The sequence below is a fragment of the Leopardus geoffroyi genome, chromosome C3 (assembly GCF_018350155.1).
Source record: "Leopardus geoffroyi isolate Oge1 chromosome C3, O.geoffroyi_Oge1_pat1.0, whole genome shotgun sequence".
Classification (NCBI taxonomy): domain Eukaryota; kingdom Metazoa; phylum Chordata; class Mammalia; order Carnivora; family Felidae; genus Leopardus; species Leopardus geoffroyi.
Genome location: NC_059338.1, coordinates 136817098 through 136834637, shown reverse-complemented (window position 1 = coordinate 136834637; position 17540 = coordinate 136817098). Strand labels below are relative to the sequence as shown.

At 34.5% G+C, this 17540-nt stretch overlaps 1 protein-coding gene across 4 annotated transcripts in view; it reads right to left on the bottom strand.

Annotated features, from left to right (window-relative positions):
* The window catches only part of MYBL1 (MYB proto-oncogene like 1), a 44441-nt gene that overhangs the window by 14132 nt on the left and 12769 nt on the right, over positions 1-17540 (bottom strand). For all 4 annotated transcript variants that reach the window (XM_045455039.1, XM_045455040.1, XM_045455041.1 and 1 more), the window contains exons 4-8: positions 17008-17100; positions 15171-15391; positions 7814-7988; positions 5500-5574; positions 2613-2717 (exon numbers count right to left, since the gene is read on the bottom strand). In XM_045455039.1, the coding sequence (XP_045310995.1) occupies positions 2613-2717; positions 5500-5574; positions 7814-7988; positions 15171-15391; positions 17008-17100 (669 nt within the window). The remainder of the gene's footprint in view (positions 1-2612; positions 2718-5499; positions 5575-7813; positions 7989-15170; positions 15392-17007; positions 17101-17540) is intronic.

Here is a 17540-nt window from a genome sequence, read left to right as displayed (position 1 = left end):
TCTGACTCTTGATTTTGGCTCAGGTCATGATCCCATGGCTCATGGGATCCAGGCCCGCATTGGGATTCTCTATCTCCCCCTCTCTCTGCCTCTCCCCTATTCATGCTGTCTCTCTCAAAATACATAAATAAACAAACAAACAAACAAAAAGAGTGAATCCTAAGAGTTCTCATTACAAGAAAAAAGTATTTTTCCCTTTTTCTTTTTCAATATAGTTTTGTACCTGTATCGGATGACAGATGTTAACTACACTTATTGTGGTAATCCTTTCACAATATACATCAAATCATTATGCTGCACATCTTAGACATACAGTGTTGTATGTCAATTATATCTTAACAAAACTAGGGGAAAAAAATATGTAAAATAATAGCTCTGTCCAACAGAACTCTCAGAGGTAATGACAATATTTTTGCATCTGAAACTGCTCAATATGAGAGCCACTAGCCATATGAGGAATCAAATGTGACTAGTGCAACTGAGGAACTCAATTATTAAATTTTATTTAAAATTAAATGGGGCTAGTAGCTACCATATTTTAGAGAGTACATTGCCCTGTCCATAGGAAGTACTAAAAAAATGGTACCTATTACTTTAAAAAAAAAATTACTAGACTGTGCTAGATATTCATAATAACAAAATGTGAAGTTTCAGGTTAAGTAAGGTGAAAAAAGTTTTCAACATTGTTACAAAGTAAGTTCCACCTGTTTTAAAGTTTCTCCAAAATAAAAGAAATTAAAGCAATCTTATTTTATTAACACAGCCAACTTCTGAGTTTATGGTCACTTTCTGGAGATAGCTTCCAACCATAAGCATTTCAATTAAGTTTGGAGGTGGGAAAAAGATTCCAAAGGTGACTAGGCCCAGTGGAAAAACCACAGGGCTACCTTCAGACACACCTGAAAAATGAATTTCTAACAACAAACCACAAACTTCAGAGTTAATAATAAGGATTACCAAGAATACATAAAACATATCTAACAATGCTCCAACATAATGGATACCCAGTAAATGACAATAATTACTATCACATAATTTTTAATAATAAATACTTTTACATACATACTTTATGTGTATAGACTAATTCACTGGGTGAACTTCCCTCTAGAATCTAGAATCTCCGACCAGATCTTTATAAGAGTGATATTTAAATAAACAAGTTCTAAAAAATTAATATCTTTCTTCATTTTAAATGCCATTTCTTTTAGCTAGTTATATCTTCCTGTTAAATTAAAAATGGGCGTGCCTGGGTGGCTTAGTTGGTTGAACATCCGACTTTTGATTTCAGCTCAGGTAATGATCTCACAGTCGTGGGATCAAGCCTGTGTCCAGCTTGACGCTGAGAGTGGAACTTGTTTGAGATTCTCTCTCTCCTCTCCCTTTGCCCCTTTCCCACCCACATGCTTTCTTTCTCTCTCTCTCAAAAAAATAAAATAAAATAAAAAAAATAATAATAGTAATAATGGTAGACTCAAAAAAAATCAAGAATGGTTTAAACATGATATAATTATCTAGAAACGTGGACTCTCTTAAAAAAACCAAAATTAACTTTAAAATAAGTGCACTTTAGGTCTTCCTATTTGCCCATGGTTTTTGCAGTTTCAAAACAAAAACTATGCTTCCTATGGCATATATCTTGTCTATTAGTTAACAAATGTCATTTTTATTAATACTGTTTTAAATGGTATAAAGACATCACCAGTTGCCTCCTAACACTATTTCAAGATCTCAGGTAATTCTATTTAGCAATTTTGTATTAGTTCCTAGTCACCTTAAACAGACAGTCCCCTCATTAAGCCCCAAACCAAGAATAACCTTTTCCTAAATGCAAAAAGTCTCAGGATATTAAACTTTTAAAACTGTCATTTAAGTATAAATTTTTTTTTCTTTTAATCCATCAAGCATAGCCTAGTTTAGCTAGGATGATTACCATTTATCCTAATTTAATACTCCTAATTGTTCTCACCAACCAAATCCCAGACAAGAGTTTGCACATGTAGTAACCAAAACCCAACATCCATATAAAAATTTCTTTAAAGAACATAAAATTTAAATATTCCCTTTCCCTATATTTTTTAAGTTATTATTTTTTTTCCAAATTACCGAATTTGTATTCTTAATATAGTAAATAGGAAAAAATGTTCAAGGACAGAATAAAAGTAATTTTGAAGCACATAAATCTCTACATGTCTATTAAGTTCTTTATTTTTTAAACTTTTTTCTATTAAAGCCATCATTACAAGGAATGTCTAAAATAAAAGCAAAGACTAATCTAAACCACACATTTTACAAATATATACAGACATATATTTTTATATATATACATATACACATATGTATAGATATATAATCATACCTTAAGTCTGCTTGACATTTATGACTCAAAAAGCATCTTAGTACAGAACACTGTAAAATACGTTCAAAGAGCTGCTGTATATCAAAATCAGGCAACCTCAAAGTTGCAAATTAGAAAAACTATTTTTAGTCTATTAAAATCTGAAGTCATACTGAATAGGCTTTCTGTGTTAGTATATGAAAGTCAATGCTGATGAAAACTACAAGAGCACAAAAAGACTTCTAACAAAGTCTAAACACTTAAGCTTATTTCTTACCGATGAAACTCGCTTTCTTCTAACTTCATTCTCAGCTGACATAAGAAGCAACTCAAGTTCCTTTATTTTTTTTTCCTTATCTGGATCTTCATCAATGAAGGGTGGCTAAAATAAGTTAAGTAAAATAGAAAGACTATTTAAATAATGTCTTTATTATTATTATTATTGTTGTTCTAATTTTTATTTTCTTTTATGTAACATAAAATCTATTTTCTCTAGGGGCGCCTGGGTGGCGCAGTCGGTTAAGCGTCCGACTTCAGCCAGGTCACGATCTCGCGGTCCGTGAGTTCGAGCCCCGCATCAGGCTCTGGGCTGATGGCTCAGAGCCTGGAGCCTGTTTCCGATTCTGTGTCTCCCTCTCTCTCTGCCCCTCCCCCGTTCATGCTCTGTTTCTCTCTGTCCCAAAAATAAATAAAAGTTGAAAAAAAAAAATCTATTTTCTCTAATAAAGCTTAATTCAAGTAAATCCCAAATGCTCAATATCACAATCCTTCTGGTATCTAAAGAGATGCTTTTTTTTTCCTTCCCCTCCCCCATGGTCTTCTGTTAAGTTTCGCAAGATCCACACATGAGTGAAAACATATGGTATCTTTCTCTGTATGACTCATTTCACTTAGCCTAACACTCTCCAGTTTCACCCACGTTACTACAAAAGGCTGTATTTCATTCTTTCTCATTGCCACGTAGTATTCCATTGTGTATATAAACCACAATTTCTTTATCCATTCATCAGTTGATGGACATTTAGGCTCCTTCCATAATTTGGCTATTGTTGAAAGTGCTGCTATAAACATTGGGGTACAAGTGCCCCTATGCATCAGCACTCCTGTATCCCTTGGGTAAATTCCTAGCAGTGCTATTGCTGGGTTATAGGGTAGGTCTATTTTTAATTTTTTGAGGAACCTCCACACTGTTTTCCAGAGCGGCTGCACCAGTTTGCCTTCCCACCAACAGTGCAAGAGGGTTCCCGTTTCTCCACATTCTCGCCAGCATCTATAGTCTCCTGATTTGTTCATTTTAGCCACTCTTACTGGTATCTGAGTGTGGTTTTGATTTGTATTTCCCTGATAAGGAGTGACATTGAACATCTTTTCATGTGCCTATTGGCCATCTGGATGTCTTCTTTAGAGCAGTGTCTATTCATGTTTTCTGCCCATTTATTCACTGGATTATTTGTTTTTCGGGTGTGGAGTTTGGTGAGTTCTTTACAGATTTTGGATACTGGCCCTTTGTCCGATAGGGAAGGAGCCAAAACATAAGAGACTCTTAAAAACTGAGAACAAACTGAGGGTTGATGGGGGTGGGAGGGAGGGGAGGGTGGGTGAGGGGTATTGAGGAGGGAATCTGTTGGGATAGGCACTGGATGTTGCATGGAAACCAATTTGACAATAAATTTCATATTAAAAAATAATAAAATAAGAAATAAAAAATCAGAAATGCTAGCAAATATTTTCAATTTAACAGAAATGATTTGGGAAATTTATTATTTTATTTTAAGTAATCTCTACCCTGGGATCATGAGTCACATGCTCTACTGACTGAGCCAGCCAGGAGCCCCCAGAATTGGGAAATTAAAAAAAAAAAAGGTCATTAAAAAACTTATATCATCTATATTCTACCCAGTTTATCAAAACATATATCCATGGGAATGCAAGCTGGTGCAGCCACTCTGGAAAACAGTATGGAGGTTCCTCAAAAAACTAAAAATAGAACCACCCTATGACCCAGAAATTGCACTACTAGGCATTTATCCAAAGGATACAGGTGTGCTGTTTCGAAGGGACACATGCACCCCCAAATTTATAGCAGCACTATCAACAATGGCCAAAGTATGGAAAGAGCCCAAATGTCTATTGATGGATGAATGGATAAAGAAGATATGGTGTGTGTGTGTGTGTGTGTGTGTGTGTGTGTGTGTGTGTGTGTGTGTATACACACACACACACACACACACACCATGGAGTATATGGAGTATTACTCGGCAATCAAAAAGAATGAAATCTTGCCATTTGCCACTACGTGGATGGAACTAGAGGGTATTATGCTAAGTGAAATTAGTCAGTTGGAGAAAGACAAAAATCATATGACTTCACTCATATGAGGATTTTAAGAGACGAAACAGATGAACATAAGGGAAGGGAAACAAAAATAATATAAAAACAGGGAGGGGGACAAAACAGAAGAGACTCATAAATATGGAGAACAAACAGGGTTGCTGGAGGGGTTGTGGGAGGGGGAATGGGCTAAATGGGTAAGGGGCATTAAGGAATCTACTCCTGAAATCATTGTTGCACTATATGTTAACTAATTTGGATGTAAATTTAAAAAAAAAACAAAATTTGAAAAACAAAAGAAACAAACAAAAAATATGTCCATTCACAACCTAATGCTTTACGTTGGAAGAATGAAAGGAATACCTTACTGGTGCTGTCAACCACCTTACATTTGTACAGCTTATATTTTTCAAACTCACAAAAGTTTCTCCTTTAGTGTAATAATACTCAAAGTAAATAGAACAGATAGTATTGTTTTCATCCTAATTTTATGGATGAGGAAATAGGCACTATTAGAACTTTAAAAACAAAAAAAATTTTTTTTTTACATTTATTTATTTTTGAGAGACAGAGAGAAGACAGAGCCCAAGTGGGGGAGGGGCAGAGAGAGGATGAGACACAGAATCCAAAGCAGGCTCCAGGCTCTGAGCTGTCAGCACAGAACCCAACACGGGGCTCGAACCCACAAACCGTTGAGATCATGACCTGAGCCAAAGTTGGACACTTAACCAACTGAGCCACCCAGGCACCCCAGAACTTTCAAATATATGTTTGAAAGTGTGGGGGTTTTTTTCCTTTCTTTTTTTTTTTTTTTGTTACAAATAAAAAATTACCTGAATAAAGGCAGAAGAAGTCTGAACATGTTCTACGCAATTGCCTTCAGGTGACACATACTGATAGCCTGGGATCTAAAATGGAATTAAAACATTAGTATCATACATAGAATACCATATAAATTTTTTAAATCTGAGGCAGAGCATAAAAACTCTTGACAAATATCGACAATAGAAACTCATGAAGTATCTTTGTTAACTTTGAATATTCATTCATATGATAGTTTCTAACAGCTACATTTTTGTTCTTAGAATCTACTAACGAAAAGTCGTAACTCTTAGGAAAGCTGTATCTTCTCCTGGATGAAATATGAGAATTACTTGGCCTATATTTATCAGCCAATCAGTCCATCTATTATCTACACTACCCACCAAATTATTATTTTTTTTAATCTCCTCTTAGAAGGATTGCTCTATCTCCTGGAGAAAACAAAGTAATTGCGTTCTTTCTTATCTTTCAGAGGAAGGGGTTAGTTAGTCCATACAAAGCACTCACAAGAACAGACATTAAAGCAGGTTTTTCAATATTCTTATCTCCTACTCCTACTCCCCATGCCAATCTCTGTGTGAAAGATATGAAGCTTCTTCTACTACTTGTCTCAGAGAACGTCATAATCACTCATGTGCTTTTTAATACTCTGACAACAGACTAAGAATTATTTTCTTTCTTTTCTAAAGCATCTGTAATAAGAATTTCGAAGTTTCATGCAAATTTAGTGTGCAATGGTGGAATGAAATATAAGAGAAGGTATTTTTAAAAACCTAGATATGTAATGAATATAAACATAAAATTGTTCATCTTCTATAATGGCCTACCTAAATCACTATCTGCTGCAAAATCACAAAAATAACTTCTAACAAAGAATTTAATTTTCACAATACTTGGTTTGTATCAGTTATCATTAAACTTCCAATGAATTAGAAACTTATCTTTCTCAAACTTTTCATTTAAATCTGTAACAGCATTTCAAACCAATCCATTTTTTTCTTTCAAATCCAAATTAGAATTATCTTTTTAGTAGTTTGAGTTGAATTATGAATACATAAATCTTCCAAGAATTATTAAAAGTACAATAAGTCATTCTTAAAGCACAAGAAATACTCTTATTTTCCAATATATTTTGATGGAGACTGTTAAATACTCTCCTGGCCCCAGATAATTTTTAAAACTGTTTCTATGAGTTAAAGCAATAAATGTAAATGATAACCTTTCTAAGACAGAGCAGAATGTTTCAGTTTATGCTGCTGAAATCTAGGACTCTAAAGAAAAATGTAAAGAAACAAACAATAAAAACCTTAAGGTACTGTGAATATCAGCAGATAGCTGTACTGTCTTCATATGTTTTCCTATTTGTAAATTAAGATGTCATACTTTTTTTAATTAATTCTTTTAAAGTTATGTCCAAAAGCATGCACATTTAATGAAGTACATTCAAATGAAATCTGTGCATACTAAGCAGACTTTTAACACCAAAAATTTATCTTTTGGTAGACACTATTAAGTCCTGATTTAATCTTTACCTTTTATGTGACGAAAAGCAAGAATTGTTCAACATAAAAAATTGTATGACAGACAGGCAGAGAAATGTAAAACAAACCTTATGAAAACTTCTAAACTAATGTCTTGCAGATAAGAAAATGCACTGTAAAGAAAATAGAGCTTGCCCTATTATGAACTTGGGCAATCTCTACTCTAATAAACCTGTCTAAACAAAGAATGACATCACTTAGTTGACTGGTTACTAGGGAGAAAGGCAAAGTTGAGTGTCATCAAAGAACCAATTAATTATTTACCACACCTCCCAAAATGATGAATGAAATTTTGACTATTTTCTTCTTAAGATCATTTTATACACACTTATCTCTTAGAGATAAGTAATACTACAATTACATAAAATATTTTTAAAAAGGAAACTGCAATGGATGTTAAAGCACAGATGACTATAAGCACTGAATCATAAATGAAGATTCAAAGAATGATAGCATTAGTAAGTGTACATACTAAGGTTCTTAATTAGATAATATAAAAATTACATATAAAAGGAAACATTTTAATGAGTTTGTTTCCAAAATATTTATCAATCAAACAAGTAGGATAAACCACCACTAATGGTTTAACAGCTAGATAAGGCAATTTTTTTTCAGTCTGGAAATTTAAATATCTATTCCCCTTAATATATGTTGTATTTGTTTTATTAAGAAACCAAATATCCTCCCATATAGCAACTAAAGAAAATTTTTTAAATAATAAATTATTTTTTAAATAATTATATTTAAATATAATTTTTAAATAATAAATATTAAAAATATGTGCCTGAACAGGTATGTAAAACTGATTCTGGGTTTGCAAATGGTCCATAGTCGCACAAGGTTTGTGTTGAAGTTTGGATGAAGATCGTTCTGATTTTATTCCATCTTGTAAGTAGCCCTCCTGTTCCACTTTTCTTCGCATGGTAGAATTCCAATGATTTTTGATAGAATTATCAGTCCTAAGAAATGAAAGTGTATAATTTAAAAAGAAAAAAAGGATTCCACAAATTTTAACACTGTATAAAATGTAAGTGCTTAAAAAAAATTTTTACAATGAAACTAGATACATTTTTTCATGTTTACTTATTTATTTTGAGAGAGAGAGAGAGAGAGAGAGGGAGGGAGGGAGGGAGGGAGGGAGGGAGGGAGGGAGAGGGACAGCTGGAGAGGGAGAAAGAGAATCCCAAGACTCTCCACAGGGCTCGATCCCATAAACCATGACCTGAGCTGAAATCAAGAGTCGGATGCTCAACTGGCTGAGACACCCAGGAGCCCCAATACTTTTTTAATTCAAAAGATAAACTGTCCATCTATAGATCAGGCACAGTTCTAAATAGTGGAGATATAGCAGTGAATAAGAAAGTCCCTGCTTTTGGGAATGCAAGCTGGTGCAGCCACTCTGGAAAACAGTATGGAGCTTCCTCAAAAAACTAAAAATAGAACTACCATACGACCCAGCAATTGCACTACTAGGTATTTATCCAAGGGATACAGGTGTGCTGTTTTGAAGGGACACATGCACCCCCATGTTTATAGCAGCACTAGGCAACAATAGCCGAAGTATGGAAAGAGCCCAAATGTCCATCAGTGGATGAATGGATAAAGAAGGTGTGGTATATATATACAATGAAGTATTGCTTGGCAGTCAAAAAACAATGAAATCTTGCCATTTGCAACTACATGGATGGAACTGGAGGGTATTATGCTAAGTGAAATTAGTCAGTTAGAGAAAGACAAATATCATATGACTTCACTCGTATGAGGACTTTAAGAGACAAAATAGATGAACGTAAAGGGAAGGGAAACAAAAATAATATAAAACAGGGAGGGGGACAAAACGTAAGAGACTTTTAAATATGGAGAACAAACAGAGGGTTACTGGAGGGGTTGTGGGAGGGGGGATGAGCTAAATGGGGAAGGGGCATTGAGGAATCTACTCCTGAAATCATTGTTGCCCTATATGCTAACTAATTTGGATGTAAATTTAAAAAAAAAAAACTAAAAAAACAAAAAAAAGTGGCTAAGCAAACAATGGACATGCATGCAAAACTAGGAAATAACACACTGGAATCCTTTTAAAAAGTTAGAAATGAGAACAAAATGAATGAAGAAAATATTCACTCTGCCCATGCATCTGCCCAGGTCAGAAATTTTTCTTATCCTGTCAAACTGCTTTGTTTCCAACGGTACAGTTGTAATCTAAGTTGATGAGCTAAAACACAGTTTAGTGATTTGATCTTCCCCTTGATCCAAAAGAGGTATCTTGCAAGTGGGAATCTGCCATCAGCTACCTTTCTAGACTGCTCCTTTGTATTGCTGACAACCTCATCCCAACTTGTTACTGTTGTTCCTATTGAAGCAACAAAATTTTTCTTTTCTAATACTCCTGATAAGAACTCAGGAAATTGTTTGGAACTCTTTCCTATTTTGGCAGCTCTGACATTTTATGACATTTTTCTCCACCCCTATTCCCTAAACCTTTGACCACTCCTCCCTCTTGCTTTTTCTTTTTTTTTTAATAATCCTTTTCTGATTTCTTTTCTGTTTTTCTCCTCCAGTGATCATCTCCACACTGTTTTTCTCTCTGTATTCTGTCTCGGGCACTTCATCCAATTTTTACATTTTCTAAACATCCCTATATGGAAGATGGACAATAATATCTATTTATTCCTATATTCCTGACCCTTCCTCAAGCTTTGCACTCATATTTCCAATGCCCCACTGAACATGATCAGTGGGAGATGCTACCCTATACTAACATATAATGTATCTGAACAAAAATTTACTCCAGTGAGTTCTCCTTTCCTTCCCTGTACCTGTTAATATATAATCAATCTTTCTCTCATCAAGGATTGAAGCTTTGAAGCTATCTTTTTCTTTTTAATTTCCTTCTACTTCTCTCCCCTAACCTCCAAATCCACTAGTAATCAAGGCATGCTAATAATTCATTCAAAATTGCTTCTCACATCTGGCACTTTCATTACATTCATACCATTACCAGAGTCCATGTCCTTATTACTTCACATCTGGATTCAGATTAAGATGTAGGGATCATGTAGTAAGCAACTGACAGGTGCCAGATACTGCTAGCTGCTTTCATAAACATTGAATCCTTCCTTAAATTCTCTCTCTTCCAGACTATCCTCTACCCAACTTTCAGATTAATATTCATAAAATGTTAACTTAGTCATCTTTTCTTTCTCCTGGCAATAGCCCTGCAGTGGCTCCTTCAAGGGCAAACAACTATGTTTCTTCGCTTTTTAACATTAACTCTACTCCACTGAAGTTACATCTTTGTTAAATGCTGTATATACTGTGGTATATTGAAAAAGAGACCATAGACTTTCCCCATCCTAACATGAATACTGCTTTGCAAAGTGAATTTGTAATTCCTTCAGTCAAAATGTGTCATCTATTTCTCTAGTTTGTCTTGTGACTAGACTTGACCAATGGGACAACAGCAAACATGACTCAAGCAGAGACTTGAAAGTGCATGAGCCCTTTGCATGAGGGCTTGTCCACTCTTGTTGCAGTGGGAACCTTGAGCTCACCATGTTAGAGGAGACTGAGCTAGCATGATGGAGGAAAACTTTGGCTGACAGTGTAAAATCAATGGACATGGCAATGAGGCCATCCTGAATTACAGCCATCAGACAACTCACTAGCTGCCCATGGATGCACGAAAAACTCTGTGGAAATCAGCAGTCAGCCTGGACTAGAACAATCACCTGCCATCCAAAGAATCATGAACTAAATAAATTAGTTGTTTTAAACCACTTAAAAAAAAAAAAAAGAAAGTCCCTGCTTTCATGGGGCTTATATTCTCATTAAAAGTGTGGCAGCATGGAAGGAGGGAAGAATAGAAAAACAAAAAAAAATAAGAAGGAAACCATCAATGCAAACTATATTCAGCTATATATATAAAAAGATCAGGGGTGCCTGGGTGGCTCAGCTAGTTAAGTGTCAAACTTCAGCTCAGATCATGATCTCACAGTTTGTGAATTCAAGTACCACATCAGGCTCAGGGCAATCAGCACAAAGCCTGCTTTGGATCCTCTGTCCCAGCTCTACCCACCCCTGCTCACGCACTCTCTCAAAAATGAATAAACATTTAACAAAAAAAAGATCATATACCATGATCAGGTGGGATTTATTCTAAAGATGCAAAGATGATTCAATATCTGCAAAACCAATCAACACCACAGTAACAAAATAAAGGATAAAAACCATGTGATTATCTTAATGCATGCAGAAAAAGTATTTGATAAAATTCAACATCCATTTATGATAAAAACTCTCAACAAAGTAGGTACAGAGGAAACATACCTCACCATAATAAAGGCCCTATATGACAAATCCACAACTAACATCACAGTCAATAGTAAAAAAAGGAAAGCTCTTCCTCTAAGACAAGGATGCTCACTCTTGTCACTTTTATTCAACGTAGTTTTGGAAGCCCTAGCCATAGCAAGAAAAAGAAATAAAAGGCATCCAAATTTGAAAAAAAACTAAAACTGTCACCATTTCAGATGGATGACTGTATACAGAAAACCCTAGAGAGTCAACCAAAAAAAAAAAAACAAAAAAACAAAACATTAGTACTAATAAGTGAATTCAGTAGAATTACAATATACTAAATTAGTATATAGAAATCTGTTGTTTCTAGGGGCGCCTGGGTGGCTCAGTCGGTTGAGCGTCCGACTTCGGCTCAGGTCATGATCTCGCAGTCCGTGAGTTCGAGCCCCGTGTCGGGCTCTGTGCTGACTGCTCAGAGCCTGGAGCCTGTTTCAGATTCTGTGTCTCCCTCTCTCTCTGACCCTCCCCTGTTCATGCTCTGTCTCTCTCTGTCTCAAAAATAAACGTTAAAAAAAAAAAATTAAAAAAAAAAAGAAATCTGTTGTTTCTAATACAGTAATAACAAACTATCAAAAAGAAATTAAGAAAATAATACCATTCACAACTACGTCAAACAGAATACTTAGGAATAAATTTTACCAAGTAGGTGAAAGACCTGTACTCTGAAAACTGTAAGACACTGATAAAAGAAACCAAAAATGGCACAGATAAATGGAAAGATATACTATGCTCATAGACTGGAAGGATCGTTAAAATGCACATACTACAAAAAGCAATCCATAGATTCAATGCAATCCCTACCAAAATACCAATGGCATTTTTCATAGAGCTGGAACAAATAATCCTAAAACATGTATAGAGCCACAAAACACCCCAATAGCCAAAGCAATCTTGAGAGAGAACAAAGCTAGAAGTATCATTCTCCCTGGTTTCAAACTATACTACAAAGTGACAGTAATCAAGACAGTATGGTAATGACAAAAAACAGAAACACAAAGGAACCAAATAGTCCAGAAATAAACCCACAGTCAATTAATTTTCAACAAATGAGGCAAGAACATCCAAATGGGAAAAAGACAGTCTTATCAATAAATCGTGCTGGGAAAACTGGACAAGTACATGGAAAAGAATGAAAATGGACCACTTTCTTACACCATATACAAAAATAAACTCAAAATAGATCAAAGACCTAAATGTAAGATCAGAAACCATAAAACTACTCGAAGGAAACAGGCTGTTAGCCCTTGGACATTGGCCTAAGCAGTATTTTTTTCATTTGTCTCCTCAGGCAAGGACAACAAAAACAAACAAATGGGACTACATCAAACTAAAAAGCTTTTGCACAGTGAAGGAGACCATCAACAAAACAAAAAGCCTACTGAATGGGAGAAGATATTTACAAATGATATAATCAGTAAGGATTAACATCCAAAATATATAAAGAACTCACACAACTCAGTATCAAAAAACAACCCAATTAAAAAATGAGGAGAGAATATGAACATTTCTCCAAAGAAGATATGCAGAGGGGGCATGTGGCTGGTTGATGTGGATGATGTGACTCTTGATCTCAGTCAGGGTCCTAAGTTCGAGCCCCACGCTGGATGTGGAGCCTACTTAAAAGAAAAAAAAAAAATTTTTTAATTAAAAAAAAAAAAGAAGATATGCAGATGGCTAATAGACACATGAAAAGATGCTCAACATCACTAATCATCAGGGAAATGCAAGTCAAAACCACTATGAGATATCACTTCACACAGATCAGAATGGCTACTATCAAAAAGACAACAGGGCACCTGGGTGGCTCAGTTGGCTGAGCATCTGACTGTTGCTCAGGTCATGATCCCAGGGTCATATGATCGAGCTCCCACATCAGGAGCCTGCTTAAGACATTCTTTCTTTCTCTCTCTCTCTAACTAAAAAAAAAAAAAAAAAAAAAAAAAAAAGACAAGAAATAACAAGTGTTGGCAGGGATGTGGAGAAAAAAGAATCCTCCCGCACAGTTGGGAATGCAAAAAGGTGCAGCCACTATGGAAAATAGTATGAAGTTTCCTCAAAAAAATTAAAAGCAAAACTACCATAAGATCCAGTAGTTCCACTTCTGGAAATCTATCTGAAAAAAGCAAAAACACTAATTCAAAAAGATATACACACCCCATGATCATTGCAGCATTATATACAGTCAAGATATGGAATTAACCCAAGTGGCCACTGACAGATGAATGGAAAAAGATATGGCATATACATACAATGGAATGGAATATCACTCAGTCATAAAAAAGAACAAAATCTTGTCATTTGCTACAACATAGATGGAGCAAGAGGGTATTCTGCTAAGTGAAAACAGTCAGGTAAAGATAAATACCATACAATTTCACTTATCTATGGAATCTAAAAAACAAAGCAAACAGACAAAACAGAACAGAAACAGACTCAAGGAAACAAAGAACTATGTGATGGCTGCCAGAGGGGGTGGGCAAAATAGGGGAAGGAGATTAAAAGTACAAACTTCCACTTATAAAATAAACAAGACATGGGGATACAATGTATAGCATAGGGAATACAGTTAATAATAGGTAACAATTTTGTGATGGTGGCAGATAGTAGCTAGATTTAGATGGTGATCACTTAATAATTCTATCCTTCATAAAATATACATTTACTGAGAACCTACTTTATGTTAAAGCATTAAGCTAGCTGAGTAAAAATATATGTAAGACTGAAAACATCAGAATTTTCTAAACCAAGTTGAGTAACCTGAATAAAAAACTTAACACTATGCTTTAATTTCCTTATCTATTAAAAAAAAAAGACAGCATTGTTTGCTCTGCATATTTCACTTACATATAAAGATTAATTAAAAATATAGGTAAAAGCATTTTATAAACTATGAAGTATAATATAGAGACTACATACAGCAATTAAAAAAAAAAAAAACAAAACATGCATACCTTCTGAGTGAGGTATGGATTTTCCCAAGGTTGATGATCTACTATACTACAATAGGGAAAAATTTCAACCAGTGCAATGTATAGTAATACTTACAATGTATAGTATACAGCGGTATATCACTCTTCCAGAAGGAAATTCTGTATTTTAGCCACAGGGATATATACACTACTCTCATGATTTGAATCATACCATAATTAATTAAGAATTAAATTTTGTCTAATGAACTTTCATAGTTTATTTCAGGCAATGTATTTGCTATTCCCTGGTCTTGTGCATAGAATCTAGTATGAAAGAAATCTCTTCAATTTACATTCTATTCCAACCAGGTTTGTACACAGAAGGTCTGTCTGACTGGCACTGATAAGTAAACAATCTAGGAAGTTATTAAATATTCACATAATCGGAAGGTCTATCATTTTACTGCACAAATTACTGCTATAAAATATTTCATTAAGAAAGTAATTCTATTGCTTACACAAAATTTATTACAAATAGGCCCAAAACGTTGCTTGTCTAAATTTCAATTATAAAAGTAATTCTATCCCTCATACAGAATTTATTACAAATAGGCCCAAAAAGTTGCTTGTCTAAATTTATTACAAATAGGCCCAAAAGGATGCTTGTCTAAATTTCAATTATAAAAGTAATTCTATCCCTTATTTATTACAAATAGGCCCCCGAAATAAATAGAATTTATTACAAATAGGCCCCCAAAAATTGCTTGTCTAAAAAAAAAAAATAAAAGTCATGGGGTACTTGCAAATATATTTAATAGTAACATAATAAAGATCAAGTTTAAGTACAGGAAAATGTATATACATTTATATAAGCACCTTCCAGGAAGCAGTTTGGCAATTTCTGCCCAACGATTTCCCAGCCGCTTATGTGCTTCATAGATGATCCTGTCCTCCTCTTCTGTCCAGGAAGATTTCTTTACCTCAGGATTCAGATGATTATGCCATCTTTCTCTACACTGCTTGCCTATTCTTCCTTTCAAATGTTTTGCAATTAAAGACCATCTTTTTGGCCCATATTTCTGAACTAATTCAATAACCTAAGAAACAGAAAAAACAAAGTTTAAAAAAGCAATACCTTTTTAAAAGTTTATTCATGGGGATGCAATGTACAGCACAGTGACTATAGTTAATACCGTAATGCAGGGGCGCCTGGGTGGCTCAGGGGGTTAAGCATCTGACTTCAGCTTAGGTCATGATCTCACAGTTCGTGAGTTCAAGCCCCACATCAGGCTCTTCACTGACAGCTCAGAGCCTGGAGCCCTCTCCCTCTGTCCCTCCCCTGCTCATGCTATGTGTCTCTCTCAAAAATAAATAAACATTAAAAAAAAATTAAAAATAAATAAAAACTATACTGTAATGCACATCTGAAAGTTGTTAGATCTTAAAAATTCTCATCACAAGAAAAAAAATTTTTTAACTATATATAATGACAGATGCTAACTAGAATCCTTGTTGTGATTATTTAGCAATACAAACCAAGAGCAAATCATTATGTGGTACACTGGAAACTACTATAGTGTTACATGTCAATTTAACATGACACAGTGAGAATACATCTCAATTTGAAAAAGCATTACCTTGATAGAATTTTAAAACATAACTCAAGAATACTATTTCTTTTAAATGCATTAAATCCAAACCACAACTACTAATTGTTAAGTTTATTTAAGTTAAGTTACTAATAAGTTAACTAATAAATACTAATAAATACTAATTCAGCATTGGCCAAGTACAAAAGTTTACCTCAAACTTATCTAAAATACAATGTGCTAATTAAAGTGACTTGTAAGTTAAAATGTTATCACTGAAAATCTAACGGTAAAAATGTTGAGACTTATAGATTTTCTACTCTTTCTTCAAAAAAAGCTTCAGTTGGAGGCCAAATAAATCAGTTTGGAAGCAAGAAGGATCTACAAAGTTATTGTCTTCTCATTTATTCCTTTCTCATACTAAAAGGATACAGAACACACATTATAAAACCTATCACTGACCATCAAGTAAATCTTACCAGTTCTGAGCCTAGTAAACTTTTTTTTTTTCCCTTGAGTGGCAGGAAAAAATGCTCTAATTCCTCAACCCTATTAACAACATTTCTGCCATAAAGAGCATGAACTAAAGCCAATTCCTAGCGGAGGGCAGCAACTTTCCCATTCTTCTCAGTCTTTTATAAAACAAACAATTACCTTAATATCGAAATCACCAAACCTTTTAGAAATACAGTGCTCTGGTATCTATCTTATTTTGGGGCACATTATAGGTCAAGAGGGAAAGTTAAGAATGACTTCCTCATATATCTTGTTATCAGATAAAATTAAAATTAAAATTAAATTAAATTCTGTTTTTTAAAATGTTAACTCAATTTTCAACAAGCTATACCCTAAATGTTACTAACCTAAGCTCTAAATAAGATAAAGAAGCTAATAACATTTTTCCTTCTGTAAACTAAACTCACAAAGAAAAACTATATATATTATACTTGGTTTGACTCAATTCAGAAAAACTATATTTCAAGACATTCAACTTTCAATTCTTCTACAAGCAGCAACCAAATCAAAGTGATTTAAACATAACCTTTGTGACAAAACAATATATTAGGAAGAAAAAAAAAGCCAATCCGCCTACACAGTGAGAATAAAATATATGAACATGTTACCCTCTGATCTTCTTCTTTAGTCCAGGGACCCTTTATCAATTCTGGATTTAAAACTTTCTGCCATCGATGCTGGCACTGAAAATCTGAACGATTCTGAAAGAATTGATAATTTTGTTATTGAACAATTGTCTTCCAGAAAGCAAGTCAGCCTAAACTCAAGAAGAAAGTCTTCAAGAATAATGCATTCAATAACATTCTTTAAACTGTAATATTTATCTTATATGCCTGTGTCTCAATTCATTTTTAAATTAAAGTCTCTGGCAGGGCTTAGACTATATATTTTTAAGTATATATCACTACACTGTGCCTTATAACACAGATACTGCCATGAAGAAATGTATCTGAGCACTTGGGTGGCTCAGTCGGTTAAGTGTCTGACTTCAGCTCAGGTCATGATATCACAGTTTGTGGGTTTGAGCCCCATGTAGGGCTCTGTGCTGACAGCTCAGAGCCTGGAGCTTGCTTTGGATTCTGTGTCTCCCTCTCTCTGCCCCTTCCCCATCTGCATTCTGTCTCTCTCTCTCAAAAATAAA